Below are 20,644 nucleotides of genomic sequence, written 5' to 3' on the forward strand. Positions count from 1 at the left end.
AGACCAAGAGATGAGGAGAAACTGGGATTAAGGAAAAGGCAGATATATAGGAGACTGCAGAACATACAGCATTGACTATACCTAGTGAGGTAGTTCTACTGTTTCTCAGAAGTGAGACATTTAGGAAAATATCTTTTCTTACTATTAACATTTCTATTTTCATGCCCATTAATCTTAGGATGTCAAGATTTGGTATGCATAAGAAACTCTTTGGGACTTTATCAGTGCAGGTTTTGATCCAGAAGCTCTAAGAGGGCCCAACAGATCTAGGCCTATTTAACAAGTAGCCTGGCTTTCCAGGCAAGCCTGGAGAAATACTGCCTTGGGCAGAAACTTACTATGGGGTTGCAAGTGCTCTTCTGGGATCTAGAGGCTATGTACACTAGAGAAAGAACATCATTTACCAATAACCACAGAGAACTACTCTGGTTTGCGACTGAAACTGTACTGAGTTTGCTAGGGAGTGGTGCCCTCTACGGCACATATGCAAAACTACAGAGGTTCACAGCAAGCTAGGCTCCCGAAGTTCCAAAACCTAGAAATCCGTTTATCCTGACAGTGCTAGGTGCAGGTTTTTCTCATATGAATCACCCTCTTCAAAATGACTTTGTGCTAGTTTCCAAGTTATGCATTCTTTCCACCGAAAGTTGAGCATAGGCAAATAAAGACTGCAACATAATGCCAGAGGATCTCTCCTAGCTATGACTTGTCCTGATACTATCCCAGCAAATACTGAACCAGAGCAGACATCTAAACTAGGGTCTGAGTCCAGAATCTCACAATCAATAGTTGCTATAGTTCCATAAAAGTAGTTAAGCAAGCAGTGGTCTGGTCTACAGAACAATGATCAGTTCTATGTATTTCAAATAGTATGCATACTTTTGGATGAGTAATGCATACATTTTAGTCCTTTCTAGTAAGACTCAGATTGAACAATCTACACTCAAAGATAACTGCTTTGTTTTCTAGAAAAGCAGAACTTATGTCGGGATTATATGCAAGAACTTTGGACCTATAGTCTCAAGATGAAACCAAAAGCTAGAAGCTCAGCATGAAAGAATAAGGGAGAACAGTGGCAGAGGGAACAACAGTGTTTCCTGCCTGGGATTCCTTTCTAGGCACTATTTAAAAAAAAAAAAAGTTACAAACTTTCACCTATTTTCATTTTGCTGCTATCCTTCCAAGTTCAGGGTTGAAAACTGGGGAGTTTATAAAGCATAGTTCTTAGTGATTTTTTTTTTTTTTTGATGTTTTGGTAAGTTTCCTTAGCAAAAGCCCTGGATCAAGTTAAAGGCAGAACCATAGAATGTCATATTGTAAGTATGTAAGCAGTGAACTCGTGAGGTCCAAAAGGGGTCAAATAAGTCCATTTCTACTTAACTCCTGCTTTCTCTGTCAGCTCTGTCCTAGACAGCCTCCACCCATTCTACTAACCCCAAGTGGCCTTCCTGATTGTTCAGAAGCAGGGGGAGATGAAGCATGACATACCATTCTTCCCTCCCCACAAATGGAAATGCACACTCCCTTTAGTCCCACATGAGCTATGCCTGCTTCTTGCTTCATTAACTTCCTAAACTACAGGGTCTTCAGGGGCTGTCTCCTCAAGCATTCAGTGCGTCCTTCCTGAGGACATGTATACTCCTGCTTTGGCTCTAGGAAGCGTGACCGCTCCAAGCGCTTCGGTTTTTTGGTAAGATGAATTCCCAGGGTCTTAGTTTATTAACCCTGCAGAATTATTTCCTCAGCTAATGAGAAAACCGCTCCTATAATCCCTTCCTTAATGGCACAGTTCTTCCTGAACTGACCCTACAGTTTTCATAGCATGTGCCAGGGAAATTAATTTGTCTTAACTCAAGGCCAGGGTTGAGACTTCAAAGGAAACTCAGTTTCTTCCCACCACAGATGGGTTAGAAATCAATATAAGATAGTAGGTATCTCATGAAATGTTGCCTTATTCATACCTTAGGCCTGATACATTTAAGCTTTTGTATATGTATATAAAATATTGAGACATTTAAAACTCTTCTTTCTGTCCTCATAATCCTGGCATAAGTACTCCTATTTTCAGGCTTAGCACATGCACATGAAGAGACTCTACAAACAAATATGAGGGAGGAATGAAAGGTGCTGGGAAGGCGCCCTTTGGTCAAATGATAAAAACTCTCCTACTCCTTGCCTGCAACCACACCTTTAGGCTATTACAGTCTTCTTCAAACTCTTACTTGTTTTTTAGGAAAACAGCAGCACCAGGCATAAACATTTGGCTCCTTAAAAAACAATACTTATGTAGAACAGTGGGAACACGCAAGTGTGAGTTATGTTGGGAAAACAAGGTTGTTTTTCTACACGGAGCTAGGTTATCAAACTCCCAGGGGTACAAACGGAAGAATTTTTATGTCCATAAATGCAATTACAGTCCAAGGCAGTTCATTTTTTACTCCATAAAATACTAACAATATGCAAGAAAGAAATGCCTTGCAGTTCCTCTCTCAGAAACCTAGACTGCCTTTCCTCAGGCCTCTGCACACACAGATTGGAAGAATGAGAAGGAAACAAACTAGGCAATTGTGAGGCCTAAAGCTTGCTTTGTAGGAGAGGTCTTGGCTTGAGATGTTTTCTAGAAAAAAGTGCATTTCCCTGCATTGGCTTCAAAGACCAAGAATGCTTTGGAAGAACCCCATATGAACAAAGTTCACATACTTTCTGGATATTCAATACAAATCAAACAAAGCTGACAGTGGCAAAAAAAGCCAAGTTCATGTAGCACACACAGGACAAGCAAAAAGAAATCAAGGCAGGCAGGAGTTAGTGAGACTCAAGACTATCATCTCATTTCCATTCATGATCTTTGGACCTCTGCCATATTTTGACCTTTGCTAACTTAAGGATGCAAAAGGGAATAACAATGGTAGAAAAATATCACTGAGGAGGATTCAAAGTGCTACCTTCTTTGAACAGACCGTGAAAACAGTAATCTTGCTAGGATGAGTGGAGGAAATAAGATAAAGGCACAGAAGGGCAAGAAATGTCAGCCTCTTAAGCGTTTCCTGGATAAGTGCAAGTTGCCCCTTCAAACAAAACTTAATGATCAAGTTAGGGAGAAAGAAACCTTCTTTGCATTAACCAGAGTCCGGCCACATTTTCATTCTGTTTCTCTCCCTTCATATACTTCTTCATGGATGTAAGAGAGTTTGTGTCTGGCTCTGATCAATAAAGACAGGAAAAGGTAGACAATGTCAGCAAAGTACACATTTGTAGGGTGCCAAGGGGAAGACTTTGTAAGGATGCTTTCAGCAGTCCCCTGTTTTGAGTAACAGAGTATTAGGAAGGACCCAACAGCAGCATAAGGTAGAAACCACAGTGGACACTACCCCCAATCTACAAGTAAGACTATGACTGCTGAATGGCGAATGTTGCAACAGTCACTTTTCGGAGGGAACGTACCTGTGAACCACAACCCAGGCAGTACTGCTTAGGAAAGCGAGAGAACACCAAACGAAGAAGCTTCTTGATGTTGGGTGTCATATTTCTTTTTGTTATCTAGAGACTGTGCTGAGGTGATAAGGCCAGATCAAATCTTCTCCCAAACTGGCTCCCTCCTCAAAAACCCTCAAAAACCTCAATGCAGTGACAAATGGCTCCCCCTCCTTTTCAAATGTTTCACTGCCCCTGACCCTGCTGTTAGGTATTAATCCACCCAACAGATGGCTTGCTCCCATGGTAATTCAGACCCCCTGACTAAATGAGAGGAACTACACAGGATAGACATGGTCAGGGAAAGAAGTCATTCCTGTCCATTATACAACTGTTCTCAAACCAACACAATTCAAGGTGAGGAATGTTGACTTGGGAAGGCCAGGACTATGGATGCTCTTTTTAAATATTGAGGATTTACATGTTTTGCAAAGTTTACAAAGCTTATCACTATTTTAAGAAATCAATTCTTTGAAAATTGGTTCCTCAAGTAACATCTACTTTGTCTCTTCCCTCCTGTGACACTTACTCGTGGACTGGCCACACACAAAAAAGATGGCAGCTCAGTGAGCAGGCAGCAACGAAGAGAGGAGGTAGCTGATCTCCGCTGATGGATGACCTGGTCTGAGTAGCCACTCACTGCTTTACAGTGGCTGCTGAAAACAAGAGACTATAAAACAAAAATGCAAATTAGTGCTATTGACAATTATGCTTGATGTAAACAAAATGGGAAAAATCCCATTAAACATCTGACACATTCTTTCTAGTGAATATTATTAATTCTAGTAAATAAATAACCACTGTTTAGAAACAAATGTATATTATAGTTAAAATCTATGTTAAATTAGAATGTGGTACCTTAAGCAAACATCATTTCTAGTTCTTTTTCTGGAAGAGATACTTTTAATTATAAATAATCACAGCAAAACCTTCATTTGACAAAACTCTGTGTAGGCATGTAGGGGGAAGTTTGGTTCATTTGTTAAACCATAGACACAAACTCATATTTTGAGATAAAACAATGACCAACAGTATTTCCTTCTAAACTTTTCTTTAAGGCAGATAGAAATATTTAGCATCACGTGCATGTACTAATACAGTGCAGTACACTTCTAGTAAGCTTAGCTATTTTATATCGTGACATCAATACAAGTGGTCAGAAACAGGAAACAGGTTCTCTTTAATTCCTATCCCTATCATTTAAAATAAATGAATTTTTCATTTATACTACTGTATCAAAAGTATATTTTAACAGACTCCATAGCTCATGTTAAAGCTTCTCTTTACAGCTATTCATGTGAATGATTTTATTTTATTTTAAAGATTTATTTATTTATTTATACAAGCATTGGGTACAGTCAGAAGCGTGGGAGGGTGAGAGAATTCACCAGAGCCAGAGCGGGGAGCAGAACAGGCAGAAGGACCGAAGTACACTGCTGAGGGGAGCAGCGGACAGCAGGAGAAGTCTGCACGCCATGTGGGCCCCTCGCAGGCGGCCGGGGATCGAACTGGTGCTGCAGAGGCTGCAGGCAGCTTTGCAGCCCAGCGCTCAACCGCTGCACCACCAGGGGAAGCCCCATGTGAATGATTTTAAATATAGAATGTTCACATACAAAAAATGTTAGTGGGATTATAGTGTTTCATATTAGAAACACTGTTAGAAATTTTATCTTTTGATTTCCATTTTTGATTACTTCAATTACTTGTTTCACTAGTTTCTGAAACAAGGCAGATTAATAATCTAGATAACCATATGAAGGTAATATATACAAGGTAATCACATTTATACATTGCTTTAACATCAAGAAAACAAACTGCAAGATTAACAATAATCAAGACATGATGCAACCAAGAGAATAGTTTTAATTCTAGTACTAAAAGCTTAAAGTACCCAATCTCTTCAAGATTTCTTTGTTTAGTACATTTTTTCCTGGAGCAAATGGGTTTTTCAGGTTCATAATCTGAGAGAAGCCACCTTAAGTTGCCTAGTAGGAGAGGCATAGCATAATCTGCTTCCTTCCATGAACCAATCAGTATCTTCTAAATAATCATGAGCAAATTGGAAGGCTTTAATTGTTTCCAGTAGAACTGGGCCATTTTCAGTGGTTTCTCATTAGACTGTAAGTCTTTTCAAGGGTTTATTATAATTCTGGACCCAAGTAACTATGATGTGTTTGATTTTTCTCTCCAGATATTAAAGACCCTGTCATTAACCAGAAAATAATTTTAAACTTTCTGAAAGAATTTTTCACCAATATCTGCGTCCTCATTTTTATATTGGTTAGCATCTGCAGTGAAGTCAATCCACCTCTCTAAATTTTTTTTTTAATATTTATTTATTTATGCATACAAGGGCTGGGGTACAGGCCAGAGGCGTGGGGGATGAGAGGATTCACCAGACAGAGTGGGGAACAGAACAGGCAGACTGATGGAAATATACTGCTGAGGGGAGTAGTGAGCGAGTCAGGAGAGGTCTACTTCGCCATGTGGGTCATCTCCCTGGCAGGGAATCGAACTCGTGCTGCAGTGGCTACGGACTGCTTCATAGTGCTGCATTTTAACGGCTCGTGCCACCAGGGAGGCCCTCTCTAAATGTTTATTTTCCATTATCAGCACACCTAATGCAAGGATCATTATGAAGATCATCAGACTAAGTGTTATGTTTTACCACCAATGCTCTATACTGAACAGCTAGGAACACTGCCAAAAAACCCTATAGCTGATGCATAAAGGATAAAAAAATGAACCAATTTTCTTATATTCCAAAGTTATACTTTTGATTACTGATGGCAATTCCTCCTGCCCCAGCTGGAGGGTAGAGAGAAGATGACACAAGTCTAGCAGGTGAGGCGGCAAGAACAGTGGTTTACGCTGACTGCTAGGGAGGGTGCTGCCACCTCTGTGGCTAAGAGAACAGCAGTTGCTGACCCAAAGAATTCTGAATTCTTTACTAACATAACAATGTCTCCATTAGGAATCTCTTAAAAGTCTCCCTCAGTTTAAGTATTTTCATATAGCGAAACCCAACAGAAACCTGTTTGTTATTTCATTTTTACAGTATAAAAGCAAAAGATAAAAGAATGAACAATTCCTTCAATTACTTTCTCTTCAATGTTATAGTAATTAGTAAGAAAGGCACAAATATTCACTGTAGGAAGTCCTTTCAATACACTACATTGTGATACCTTTTGGTATATAATGATAATTCTGTCTCCAGAGGTGGTCATTCCCAAATTGTTCTGTGCGTGCTAGGTTAAGGTGGTATTCTCATTGGAAGTCACTAAGTCAAGGTGATTTGTAACTTTCTGATAGCATATTAAACAAATAATTCATTTGTTCAAACTGTTCAACATACCTTAACTTTAAAGAAACCCTGACTATTCCCAGCATGTTTTATTCAATCTATAATTTCCTAGTTGTTTTCTCTTAACACTGGCTCCACGAAATCTTCCTGAGCGCTGTTGGTCCTGGTACTGTACCACGCTACCCACATTCCCTTCACGTAATGACATGAACTTCCAGACACTGCTGGAAACAGAAAAATTTAATGCTTGACACAGAAGAACACAAAGAACACCTCAAATACCATTGTGTAGGTTACTTGGGAGTAGGGACAGAAAAGACGGCTCATTACTTCTTTAGTCTGTTTTGGTCAAAAACAAATTAGGATAAAAAAAGAAACAGAATGTCACATTATGGGAGATGTGACTTGGTTATAATGTGGTCACAGGTTTTGCTATTCTGTCGTCCCTTCCTACTGCGCTTGAATGTCTCATTACCCTGTAGGCACCGGCAGCTGTGTGTGTCTTGCTGCCAGTACTACAATATGCACATAGCAGTGAAGTTAGGCTTTTGTAAAGAGTCTTTTGGCACCATGGAAAAGTCTCAAGTGAAAATAAGTAGGCCAGGATGACAGGCACTACAGCTGCATACTTCTTGCCATGGTGTAACATGGAAAACCACAGATGTTTCCCCCACAGATACAGACTTACCCATTTAACAAGGGGTAATGCTTTGTTCTTCATGTCTTGTTTAAAAATTAAAAAGAATACTTATGTTAACATTCAGGTCTTTGTTATTTAGAAATTAATTTTGTTTTTGTTCTTAAATACATCAGGGCCTCCTGGTGGCGCAGTGGTTGAGCGCTGGGTTGTGAAGCTGCCTGCGGCCTCTGCGGGGCCGGTTCAATCCCTGGCTGCTCCCGGGCTGCTCCCCGGCCACCGGAGGAGGGTCCCGCATGGCACGCAGACCTCTCCTGCCGCCCGCTGCTCCCCTCAGCAGTGTACTTTGGTCCTTCTGCCTGCTTTCTGCTCCCCACTCTGGCTCTGGTGAATTCTCTCACCCTCCCGCACTTCTGACTGTACCCAGTGCTTGCATAAATAAATAAATAAATAAATAAATAAATAAATAAATCTTTAAAAAAAAAAAAAAAAAGAATACATCAAACAGATATAGAGAAACAGTCTCATTTTAAATGAAAGGGCGTGATGTTTACAGATCAACTGCTAGACTGCACGGATTTTGTTTTCACAGATAATTTAAGTGACCAAACAAAAAAGGGGGAAAATAAAATACAGAAAAACCCTGAACACAATGGCTTCCCAGAGCTTTCCACAAGGGGCGTTGGCAGCTCTCACGATCTCAGGAAACGATGACAGATATAGATACTGTAGTTGCAAATTAACATTTTGGGGAAAAGTTTTTGAAAACTTCCTGTGTGAGGGATTCTTCATCAATAGCCCGTCAAAGCTCTCTAAGCATTTAATAGAGAACAGTGTTTAAAACTTAAAACATATACCACTTTTTTCAAAACATTCTTTATGTTTAGATCTTTTTGTATATTTTAAACTTATATGAAATGTGCCCGAATTTTGAGTTTTCTGGTTCACTAGAGAATTTAGAGTATATAAATCTTCTAATGCATGTCTAAGTAGACCATTACCATAACAACAGTCTCACTGAGCCTGAGATAGGAGATGGAAGCAATACCACCAACCATCACTTTAATGTGACATTTAACTGGATGTAATCTAATATCTGTAATGTCTCCCCTCAAAATGACAAGATGGTATATTTTCTACAGATTTTAGTGGTTCTCTTTATTCTTCTAAAAAAGATTCATACATGTGGAATTTACACTTTGTTCCCCGAAAAACCATGTAAGAGCTCTGGCCAAAGCTGGTGGGGAGAGGGAGGTGTGTAAGAATGAATTAATGCAAAGTTTTGAACTAAATATTACTCCTCTCTGAAATCCTCACCAGAAAGCAGGGTGGAGCACAATGAAATTAAGTGGAACAGAGGAAACCAGACTGGTTTTTGCTTCGCAAGCCTCACAGAAGGAAATATCAGACAAGCTTCATGTCAAGTGAAAGATTTTGAAAGATCCTAAACACCATTCAAAACACTTCTAGGTGCCACTTAAAGTGTGTCGTTAGCCTCCTAGTTCTTTCTTAGTTCCTTGATGTTGAATCATTATCCCAAAGCCAGTGTTAGAGAATTGTATTTCATTGAACTAAAACATAGAATTCAAATTTAATATTCACTACACGGTTTCACAGACAGGCAGGTGGGGTGGGGTGGGGGAAATAAAGCTTTTCATTGTCCAGATTCATTCACATCCATGCGGGGAAATATTCAGAGGAAAATTGGGTTAAACTGCTAATATGACTCAGGTAGTACGTGACTTGAGAGTTTACCAAGAATAAAATGACAACATGTAATTAAGTCAACTGTCATTACTACTGTCTCCTCATATGAATAAAAACAAAGCTTTTACCTTGATCAGATGCTAGGAAGCTGTACTAAGGAGACAGGCTGCTGGAACAATACCTACTACTCTATAAAACAAATGAAGGCACAGAAGAGAAGAGAAGGAAGAATTTCCTGTGTTAAGAGAATAAAGCTGAATATGGGAAAACTAACTCAAAGATAATTTGGTTATTTTACTAAAAGTAATACAAGAGAAAAAAATAATACAAGAGAAAAAAATCCTGACACTTACTTCCAATTTTAGCATTTTCCCTGTCTCTACTCTCAGATCTGTCTGCTTGAGAATAACCACAAACATCACTTTTAAGATTGTTCCTGAACATGCAATTTGGACTCAATTCATATGTTCTTCCACCCAAACTATGAAATATTGATATAACTTGTGTTTACAATGCATATTAAACAAGACCTCTCCACTTCCTAATGTCACAAAAGAAAGCAAAAATAAGAGTTGAAAAAACATGTCTTCAACATTAAGCTTACAAATAGTGGGCCTCCCCGGTGGCACAGCAGGTTGAGCGCCGCACTGTGAAGCTGTCCACAGCCTCTGCAGCACAGGCTCGATTCCGGCCGTCCATGGAGAAACCCAACATGGCGCAGCAGACCTCTCCTGACTCTCAAGCTGCTCCCCTCAGCAGTGTATTTCAGTCAGTCTGCCTGTTCTGTTCCCCATTCTGTCTCTGGTGGATCCTCTCACCGCCCCCGCCCCCCACATCTGGCCTGTACCCAGTTCTTTGTATGCATAAGTAAATAAATCTTAAAAAAAAAAGTTTACAAATAGTCACAAAATCAGAAGTTCACCAATCAAATGAAAACAGAAGACACAGAACAGAGACTGCAACCAAAAAAAAAAGTTAGCTTACGAAGAGTCAGGGATTATGAGCAATAAAATCTTGTTGATAAGCCAGATACTATATATTGTATTTAATATCTCCCCCAGCTGACATGTGCTGTGGCCAATAAAACTATGAGCAGATGGGTGATGTGGAAAGTGGGGAGAGATTCCAATATCCTTTCTAGTTTAAGAACTTTTTCGGTGTCAAGTTAGAACCTATCTATATATAGTCTTAGTCAAAATCTTAGAACAGGGAATATCAAAACAAACTTTACAATAAAGTGACTAATATAAAAGTATCAGCCTAGTAGTAAGGGGATCTGGTCATTTTAAGATATGCCACAAATTCTCTGATGCCACTCTTTTTAAAAGGAAGCGCCTAATTACCCTCTCGAGTATGGGTTAGATTTAGTGACTCCCAAAACTAAGTCATTTAAGGCATGTGGCGCCTCCTCATTCTCTATCTTGAATATCTCACTTTGGGGGAGGCAGCTGCTATGTCACAAGGAGCTCTCAAGCAGTCCCTTGGAAAAGTGCAAACAGCAAGCACTGAGTCCTCCAGCCAACAACCAGCACTTACCTGCCAGGCATGCAATGGACCACTATGGGAGTAGATCTTGGCTTGAGTCAGGTCTTTGAGAAAACACTACACAAGTTGCTATCTTGACTACAACTTCGTAAGATTTCCTGAGCCAGAACCACATACTTAACTGATCTTAAGTTCCTGACCTACAGAAATTATTTATTGATTTAAGCTGTGATGTTTCAGGGTAAATTAAGTATTATCTATAGTAGGTACAGAGGACGACAACAAGCACTCTTATCCACAACTGACCCTTTTTGCAATTACTCTTGAGCTTTCTACACATTAGCGTCTCTCTGCTGGTATTTCTCACTCTGAAGAAATGCTTCTAGTTCTCAGCTCAAACACAGGGCAAAAATAACAGGTAGAAAACAATACTCAACAAACACTCAAACAAATCACTAAATCCCCATCCACATTTCCCAAGCTCTAAGGAAAAGGTAGAACGCTTCACAGAATTTTAAGTACTGCATTAGACTATACTTGTATTTGAAGCTAGACGACATTCCCTCAGATGAGAACACACATACAGTTCCAATGGGAAAACCCACACTAATAAAATGCACCAACATTCACTAAGTTATTCAGCAAATGTTGATTTAACCTTATAAAAGAAGGTAGCTAGAATAACCAGACCACAAAGACAAGAGGGACTACACAAAATAGCTAATCACTGTGACTGCATTCTCACTCGGAGAAAAAGGAATAAAAGAAGAGAAGGGTGGAAATGATGGGACTGCTTAGAACTTTTTTCCTGTTTAACTTCAGTCTTTCTGCACATTGTAAAATACTTTTTGTAACAGAAAAGTAACTTTCTATAATATAGCTCCTACCAGTACTCACTGATTTTTCATATAAAAAGGGTAGTTAACCACTTTCCCATGCCCATCCATTGCATCACTTACTGTTCAATTTATCTCTTTGCTAACTTCTTTCCCCACAATTTCAAACCTTAAAAGTCTCTTACAAACTTAACTTTGACTTAAGCCCAAGTGTTCCACCGAAGTGTCTTCCCATTTTTCTTTAACTATTAGTCTTCAGTACCCGTTTTCTGCACCTCCTAACCAGAGTCTTTCTCTCTCAAGAGACTGTGCCTTTCCTATTCTATCTGCACATCAAAGAGCTCCTAATCTCTCTAGGTGTTTCTTTTAAATTTGACATAGAATTTACTATTCCATCTGGACCCTCTCTTGAACTTTGGGTTTTGGAAGTGATTTCACCACCACCAATGATCCCCATATCCAAATCATTTCTAATCTTTGATTCTTTCTTTATAATCTTTTGGTTACAATCGTTTCTGTTGGGTCCTTACACCTGATAGCTCAAACTTTTGCTTAACACTGCCCTAAACGAGTGGCCCTGTGTCCAATCTTTCCTGATAATCACACTCAGAGATTAATCTTCATCAAGTATCAATAGCAGAGATCCCCTACCTAGTGTGCTGTAACCAACTTGGGTGTTTTAGCAGCTTTCCTGAAGCCAGCAAACAGATTACTCCTTCCCACAGTTTGAGGGTAGCAAGCAAAACCTTATTTCCCGGGGAATATAACTGCATTATCTTTTAAAGGAAGTTAAAAAAAAAAAAAAAAAAGGCCGAGAATCCTGATTTAATATCTAAACCCCGACAGTCTGACATTGAAGGACTCCCATGACATAACATACCTTTCTGGTCCTTTTTCTCAGGACTTTCCTTTATTTTGGCTCTAATCTTAAACTTGAAATATTATTCTTCCTCCCATCCAAATCTCTACCACTCAAGATCCAAACAAGTTAAACAACACTAATTCTATGAGGTCTATTTTTGTCCCTCTCAATCTAAAGCGATCTCCGATTCTGGACTTTACCACTAATTACCTACAATTAATTTAACAATTACTTATGTCTGTTTTCAATTATCAAATCATTTTTATCTTTAAAATCTTTTAAGTGTGTGTGTATTGTTATTATTTGCATATATATATGTATATGCAAAGAAGATTTCTTCAATAGGACACAAAAAATGCACACTAGTTTTCACTAAAAGGTTTGTGCAGTAATGTTCAAACCAGCACTATTCATAGTAACAAAACTGGAAATTGCCCAAATGCTTCTCTATAGTAATTCCTGTGGGGATGGCCAGTAAGAACAGTGACTGGATTACTATAGTTCATTACTATTGTTATGGCACAAGCTGATTTCTGGAGCTGAGCTCTGACAGTGTTTTGTGAAGTGATCAATCTGTATGTACACTTATGATTTGTGCACCTTCCTGAGAGTATGTTTAATATCTCCAGATACTTCACCTTTCTCTCTAATCTACTAAAGGAAAGCAAATGGTCATCTTTTTACAAACAAGTTACCCACTCCTTAGAATCATGACCTCATTCTAAGGCCCAAAATGTTATTTCTTTCCATTCTTACTATTAAAAAAAGAGTGATCCAGAATAATCCACGAGATGACTCTCTTTATTCAATATTGTGCATATTGTGCAGTCATCTAGTACCATGAGTAGTGAGATTATTTTTTAGTATGTTCTAATGAACATTTCTTTAAAAAACAAAAGGAAAAAATCAGAATGTACTATAAAGGTAAATACTGTTTTATGACTTTTTTTTTTTTAAATTGTATGTATGTGTATGTAATATTTGGTATAGCTACACTTTTACCAGTGTGAACACACTTTTGAGTCATGGCCACCATTCAAAAGCCAGAGATATAGTGGGTTTTATCATATTTTTGTTAATTGTTATACAAGGAGCTTCAACAAAATGATTCTTCATTCAGAACCTAGGTTAACTTCTAAAACTAAATACAACATGTAAAGATCACTCTGCATAGCTGAAGGCAGAGATTTCTTAGAGGAGACAGATGAACAAACTCTGGCAAAATATATCACCTGGTTGGTAAGTCAACTGATGGAGATAAGATCAAAATCAGAACAGTAGGGCCTCCCTGGTGGTACAAGGGGTTAAGCACAGCACTATGAAGCAATCTGCAGCCTCTGCAGCATAAGTTCCATCCCCAGCCTGCTAAGGAGCAACCCACATGGCACAGCAGACCTCTCCTATTTCGCCTGCTACTGCCCTCAGCAGTGTATTTCATTCAATCCACCTGTTCTGTTCCCCACTCTGTCTCTGGTGAATCTTCTCACCCCCCCATACCTCTGGCCTATACCCCAGCTCTTGTACACATAAATGAATAAATCTTAAAAAAAAAAAAAAAAGTGTAAGTTTGAAAAAAACCAAACAAAAACCAAAATCAGAACAGTATCTCTACACATAAGTTTTCAGCTACACATGGCCCAACGGCTCAATAACTCAGTATATGTTATAAAAAGAGTAAATGTCAAGTAACAACACAAAATAAACAGCAAGAAATGGAAGTGGGGCCTCCCTGGTGGTACAGGCGCTTAAGCCCAGCCTGTGAAGCTGTCCTCAGCCTCTACAGCGTGGGTTTGATCCTGGCCGGCCCAGAGATACCCAAATGACACGGCAGACCTCTCCTGTCTCACCAGCTGCTCCCCTCAGCAGTGTATATCATCAGTCTGCCTGTTCTGCTCTCTGCTCTGTCTCTGGTGAATCCTCTCACCCTCCCACACCATCTGGCTTGTACCCCTGTTCTTGTATGCATGAATAAACAAATCTTAAAAAAAAAAAATGGAAGTGACTCTAACTCAGATAAATGTTCATATTTTAATGCCAATTTTCCATAAAGCATATTGCCCCTTCTGAATGTTTCAGGAAATTCACTAATCGATACAAGGCTTCACTAGGTACACTGAACACACAACCGTATTTTCAGAAAACGTATTTTCAGAAGAATACAAATTAGTGACTCATATCTTTCAGTGTTAAGTGAGGTATAGTTATCAGTGTGACAGGGTATAATAAGCCTTTGGGAAAAGGATGGTTTCTATACCAAAATTAAAACTAGTTAAATTCATAACTATAGTAACATATATATATATATGCTAACAAATTTTGGGGAATGAATCTATACAAGTTAAAGGAACTCTTCATCAGACATATCGGTATTTCACTGGAAGGAAGTCACCCTGCCACCACCAACTACATTATTCAAATAGGCTGGATCCTAATTCCATTCTCCTTTTGCAGTACTTATCATTAGTTCAAAAAAGTACACAGAGCAAAGCCTGAGAAACCAATTGGTAAAATAGGAGAAGGAAATCATATTGATTCTTCTGTGTGAGGGGGCAAACACCAGATCCAGTCAAAGAACATCCTGCTTTGCTAGCAGTTAATCACAAGACTAATGACCCATTCTAGAGTATGGAACAGCCTATCTCCTAAACCCTTACTCTAGTTGAAGGACTATAACATATAAAGAACCCTATTCTCAAAACTTTTTATTCAGAATAAATCCAAATTCTTAGCAATAACCACGAGGCCCCTCTATAAACTCATTTCATGTCACTTTCCCTACCACCTACTAAACAATAGCATTCTGATGGGGATAAAAATGTGTAAAACCATTTTGGAAAAATCTTTGGCAGTGGCTACTAAGTCCAAACATACATATCCCTGAAGACACAGCAATTTCCACTCCTGAATATAATGCCCTGTTGTACACCAAAAGACACACACAAGAATGTGGCACTTTTAGTCCCAAAATAGTCCCCAAACAGAGGCAGCAACTTCTCTCATTCCCAAGCAGAATAGATGTAATAAACTGTGGTCTACCAACAATGGAACACTTCACAGAGTTAGAAAAAAATGCTATAGGGTCTCTCAAGTGGTGCAAGGGGTTAAGCATCAGCACTGTGAAGCTTTCCACAGCCTCTGCAGCACGAGTTCAATCCCTGGCTGGCCAGGGAGCAACCCACATGGCGCAGCAGACCTCTCCTGTCTCTCCCGCTGCTCCCCTCAGCAATGTATTTTGGTCAATCTGCCTGTTCTGTTCCCGACTCTGTCTCTGGTGAATCCTCTCACCCTCACCCCACCCCGCACCTCTGGCCTGCACCCCAGCTCTTGTATGCATAAAGAAGTAAATCTTTAAAAAAAATGCTATATGCAACACGCATGAACCTCATGAACACAACACTGGGTGAAAGAAGCCAGGCAAAAATGTAATTCTACTTACAAAAAGTTCAAACACAGGGAAAAAATAATCTGTGTTGAAAGAAACAGAACAGTGATGCTCTTTATTTGTGGGTTTTGTTCTAAGCTAAAAATAATAAAAGGAAAGAATTAAGAAAGAGTCTTCTGGGTGCTGGAAATGTTCTAATGCCTTGATCTAGGTAGCTATGACATAAGTTCATACATGTGCATAAATTCAGAGTTGTACCTTGAAAAGTTATGTATTTTATAGTAACACTATACATAAAATATAAATTTTAAAATATACCTATAGAGGCACACAAATTGGTTGTTAAGTCACATACAGTAAATTATAACTTAATACACTGTTCCCACCACTCTGGGAACTTTTTTGGTTTTTAAAGGTCATCATTTACTTTATTATTACATGTACTGATTGAAAGAACAGGGAAGGGAGTATTATATGGGTAACTGATGCTGAAATAATTGCTTACCTTTAACAAAGGGCAGCTGCAAAGGTTGGGAAAGGATAGTGGAAAATTAACCCCAAGAAGGAAATCCTTGTTTCTCAGATATCTCCGCTGGCTCTCCCCTTCTGGGTCTCCCCAGGAGCGCAGCTGATGGAGCCTGTAGGAGGCTTTCAGAGACAGGAAAAGAGCTAACCATCTGAAACAAACCACAGCAGACATGCTGATTCAGTGCTCCATGGATTTCTGAGAGTTTTCATAGCAGCAAGGAAGCTTGTCTCTCATTAATACATCTCGTGTAAATCTTGAGCATTTCAAAAACAGTTCTTTCCTACTTTCCAATAGTCATTTTACACATTTGTTCTATAAATTCTATCTTTGTCATAACTTGGTTTGTTACTATGAGAACAAATTCTCTGTAAAGCTCCTCTTAGTATTCAGGAACATTCAATTCTATAACAAAAACAGTTACCATAAAAATATTCTCATATTAGGGAGACAGCCTTTCCTAATGAGGTTACTAATTACTACATAAATACAAAGTAACAAATAAAAGGCGTGAATCTAAAGTACAAGAAGCTAGAACTAAGTTTTCCAGAACACTTAAAGCAGCCTATCTGCAATCACTATTAATTAAATGAATCATCAACCATTTCATCAGAGCAACCATTTGTCCTTGAGAAGAAAGTAAAATATAGTAGAATAACTAGAAATTAAAAAGACTTGACCTTTTTCTAGCATATGGGAAAAGAGCTCAACAGTTTTTATTTTAGGAATATCATGAAGCATGAGGCAATTATTAAATGAGCAAAAGAAAATTAAGATCCCCTTGTAGAATTTTTAATTTATAGTAACAAAAAATTAAAGGCTCTCTAAAATGATATAATATTAAGTGTTTAAATTCATAATTTTTTAACCTTTATTCCTATTTATCCCCAACTGCTCTCTCACCAAAGAATGAACAAACCTCTCACCTGGCCAAAAGTCCCTGAAGCATGAGATTTGCCATTTCTGCTGGAGATACATCAATAAAGCGTAGGAAAGAGAAACAGCTTTCTTCATTAACACCTGGAATAGCCACAGACAGAGTTTAAACCAATAGCAAGAAAAGAAATAATATTCAACAAAAAGTTGCTGAACTCCTGATTTTTTTTTTAATACTTTTTTTTTTAATAGAGGCATGTTTTATTTATTTATTTGTTTGTTTGCTTGTTCGTTTATACATGCACTGGGTACAGTCAGAAGCGTGGGAGGGTGAGAGAATTCACCAGAGCCAGAGCAGGGAGCAGAGCAGGCAGAAGGACCGAAGTACACTGCTGAGGGGAGCAGCGGGCGGCAGGAGAGGTCTGCGCGCCATGTGGGACCCTGCTCTGGTGGCCGGGGAGCAGCCGGGGATCGAACTGGCGCCGCAGAGGCCGCGGGCAGCTTCGCAACCCAGCGCTCAACCACTGCGCCACCGGGGAGGCCCTGAACTCCTGATTTTTGACTTAAGAATCAAAAGATATTCTAAAAGTGCCCATCCAGACTTTTCATGGAAATAAGAATGTCATTTTTGTACTACAATCATGAGTAGAAAATGCAGACCTATGAGATATGGTGTATATAGGCCAAAGTATAGCTGGCTCATTAGTTACCTTTGGGGTTTTGATCTTTGGCTGCCTTTTCTTTATATCATGCTCAGAAAAAGAAAAGGAAAGGACAGAATTGGAATATTCTAAACCTCTGCATTAATACTTTGGACAATGCTCAAAGCTGAGCAGCTTTTTTCCTTACATTAAGGAAGAAGGAACTAAAAGTCGTATTAATAAGAGTCTTGCATTGTCTCTATCAAGTTTCAAGGGTAAGAAATTCTTGGGAGGCAGATATAAAGTAAAGATGTATATTCAATGAAATAATTTCCTACTGCTTCCTGTTAGAGCCTCTTATCACAGAGATTACATATGCAGAAAACCAATTTACTTAAATCTTATTAACACTTTATAAACAAAGGCCCAGGTAAAACTACTTCTCCCAGTCACTCAGGTAAACAAAGAGCATCCTGGTAAATCCTTGGTATACTTTCCTTCCCCAAGATCAAAACACTTACCTTTTCTGTGAAAAAGAGATTGCTGGATGTAGTCTGGTGCAAATGGAGAAAGAAAAACCCTTAACCACCTGTAAAGTAAGTAAGTAAAATAAATCCAAACTCAAATATAAATATTGGGAAATTAACCAAACTGGAAATTCCAAGCTAAAGAGAGTCTTTTGAAGCTGTTTCTACTTTTAACAAGTTTGTTCCTGTTTTTACCAGGCAAAAATCATGGCAAAAATGTCAGAAAGTATTAAGTATTTAATAAAGGTATAAAAGATAACGCAAGTTCAACATAGCTTCATTGTATTTCAGAAAATCACAATTTAGTGCGGTTAAAAATATATCAAACAACATTTAAAACTATTAATATATTAGCCATAAAAAACTGTATTAAACAAAAACTAGAGTTCTCATCTGTTTCCTTCCGCTCAACTAGTTAAAAATTAGACTGGCGCGCTATCACAGACAAAGAATTCTTAAGATTAAATCCAAGAAATGTGTCTCAATTTCAGTTTCATTAGTGATTATTTTGAAAATACTGTTTATAATGTTTCTATACAGAAACATTATAAATGTTTCTAAATTCATTTAAATTCAAATATGGGAGTGCCTAAGAATCCTTTGGGAGATTGCAAAAAAAAAAAATATCAGGAAGCTAGAGCCACATTCACCCAGAGATGGAGAACTAAACACCTATTTTCTGAATGGAAGTGGTCTCCATCACAAAATCATTAAGACAGATGTCACCATTATAAAATCTCTCAGTGCTGATTCTGGGAAGAAGGTAAATATGATTAATTTGAAATCTAACCAGTGCTACTCCAAGTGTAAAACCAATTTCACTACTGGGGCAGACACATTTGCTGTTCTCTCTTTGTACAAATATGTATTTGCAAACAAGTGTACATTCCTCATTCAAAAAGACAACTGGAAATGGCTAGGACTTTTAAGGGCATCTAGCTAAACCTTTGTGCACAAATTCCTACAAGATCACTCAATAAATAGCTGTCTACCCTTTGTTTAAATGTCTCATCATTGGAAACATACTTCATTAACAGACTTCATTAGAAAGTCTCCATCTATAAAATCTTACACTAAACCTTAAAATTATTTAAGATAAAAACACTATGATATTAGTATTTGCTCACCTATCTCGAGAATGGTTGAAGACCCTGATCTGTCCATGACGGTAGATAAACTTTGAAATCTGGTATGGCTTTAGGGAAATATGAAATGGAGACCAAGTTTCTTGTCGTTCAAATAACTCTGGGTGATTACACACCTAAGAGGAAGGAATATAGTAAAACAATGTTATCACATAAAGCCATCACTTTATGAAATGACATGGGATCTCAAATCCTACATATTTACCTTTGTGAATATATACATTTCCACTTTCATCTCTTTTTAAAAGATATGGTTTATTTATCAAATAAATTTGAAGTCTTATGAAGTCTTATGTAGTCTAATTATGAAGACTATGGTCATTTTCTTCAAATGGATTAATAAAGACAACTCCAAGGGAGCTGAGCTAAGCACTTACCTTCCTAAACTGCATGACCAGATTCATGAGGCTGCTGGTAGTAGTCTGTGCCTGCTGGGTAGAACCCATGGAAGACTGCAATAAATCTTCAATGGAAATTTTGTTCTTTAATGCCTGATACAGCAGCTTTTGTCGGCTGGTCAGTTGGCAATACATGAGAATCTCAATCTAAAATCAATTAAGGACATTTATATTTGGAAAAATAGTTTTATGAAAATTCAGTGCCAGCATAAAGTTGAAAAAACATGCAAGTCAAGATTATGATAAAAAAACAAAATTCATATCTCTAGACAATTCAATCTTCTCCATACACCTGTGTTATGGCTAATCATTCAGAAAAATATTTCTTTTCTAGACCCTTGTCCTTTATCACTCACTCTGCATGCTTTCCTTGGGCAATTCTTTCTGTTTCCAATAGCACCAACTAATATCCATTGTAGTAACTTACAAAAATATATTCTGAAACATTCCTAGTCTTACATTGTCAACTACTAACCTATTATAACAGTGCTACTCAAGATGGTCTGTGGCAATCACTTATGTGACATGTCAGGAAAAAATATTTTCTACAATCCACTAATTTGATTATAGCATTATTAATCACCGAGTTGCCCAAAGACACACTTCAGTCAGCTGATTTTTTTCTCTCTCATACTCCATGTTCTATCATTTCCTAAGTCTCTCAAGTCAACCTGGAAATTTACCTCTAACTACCCTTCTGACCAGTCCAATCACCTTACAGGTAGAATGTCATCACATCTAACTTTAGACTATTATTATTTCAGGGTCTTCCTACCTCCAGGTTCTCTCTGTTTTAAGAAACTTTCCATACAAACCTTATGAACCTTCAAATGTACATTACTGC

The 20,644-nt window shown here is 38.3% G+C and overlaps 1 protein-coding gene across 1 annotated transcript in view; it reads right to left on the reverse strand.

The window, feature by feature from the left end:
- The window catches only part of INO80 (INO80 complex ATPase subunit), a 117,781-nt gene that overhangs the window by 40,386 nt on the left and 56,751 nt on the right, over positions 1 to 20,644 (reverse strand). Inside the window, exons 20-25 of the mRNA XM_037502237.2 lie at positions 19,780 to 19,947; positions 19,385 to 19,518; positions 18,252 to 18,319; positions 17,140 to 17,233; positions 16,193 to 16,364; positions 4,004 to 4,144 (exon numbers count right to left, since the gene is read on the reverse strand). Coding sequence (XP_037358134.1) covers positions 4,004 to 4,144; positions 16,193 to 16,364; positions 17,140 to 17,233; positions 18,252 to 18,319; positions 19,385 to 19,518; positions 19,780 to 19,947 — 777 coding nt within the window. The remainder of the gene's footprint in view (positions 1 to 4,003; positions 4,145 to 16,192; positions 16,365 to 17,139; positions 17,234 to 18,251; positions 18,320 to 19,384; positions 19,519 to 19,779; positions 19,948 to 20,644) is intronic.

Source organism: Talpa occidentalis, unplaced genomic scaffold (assembly GCF_014898055.3).
Source record: "Talpa occidentalis isolate TD23 unplaced genomic scaffold, MPIMG_talOcc4v2.1 talOcc4.11, whole genome shotgun sequence".
NCBI lineage: Eukaryota > Metazoa > Chordata > Mammalia > Eulipotyphla > Talpidae > Talpa > Talpa occidentalis.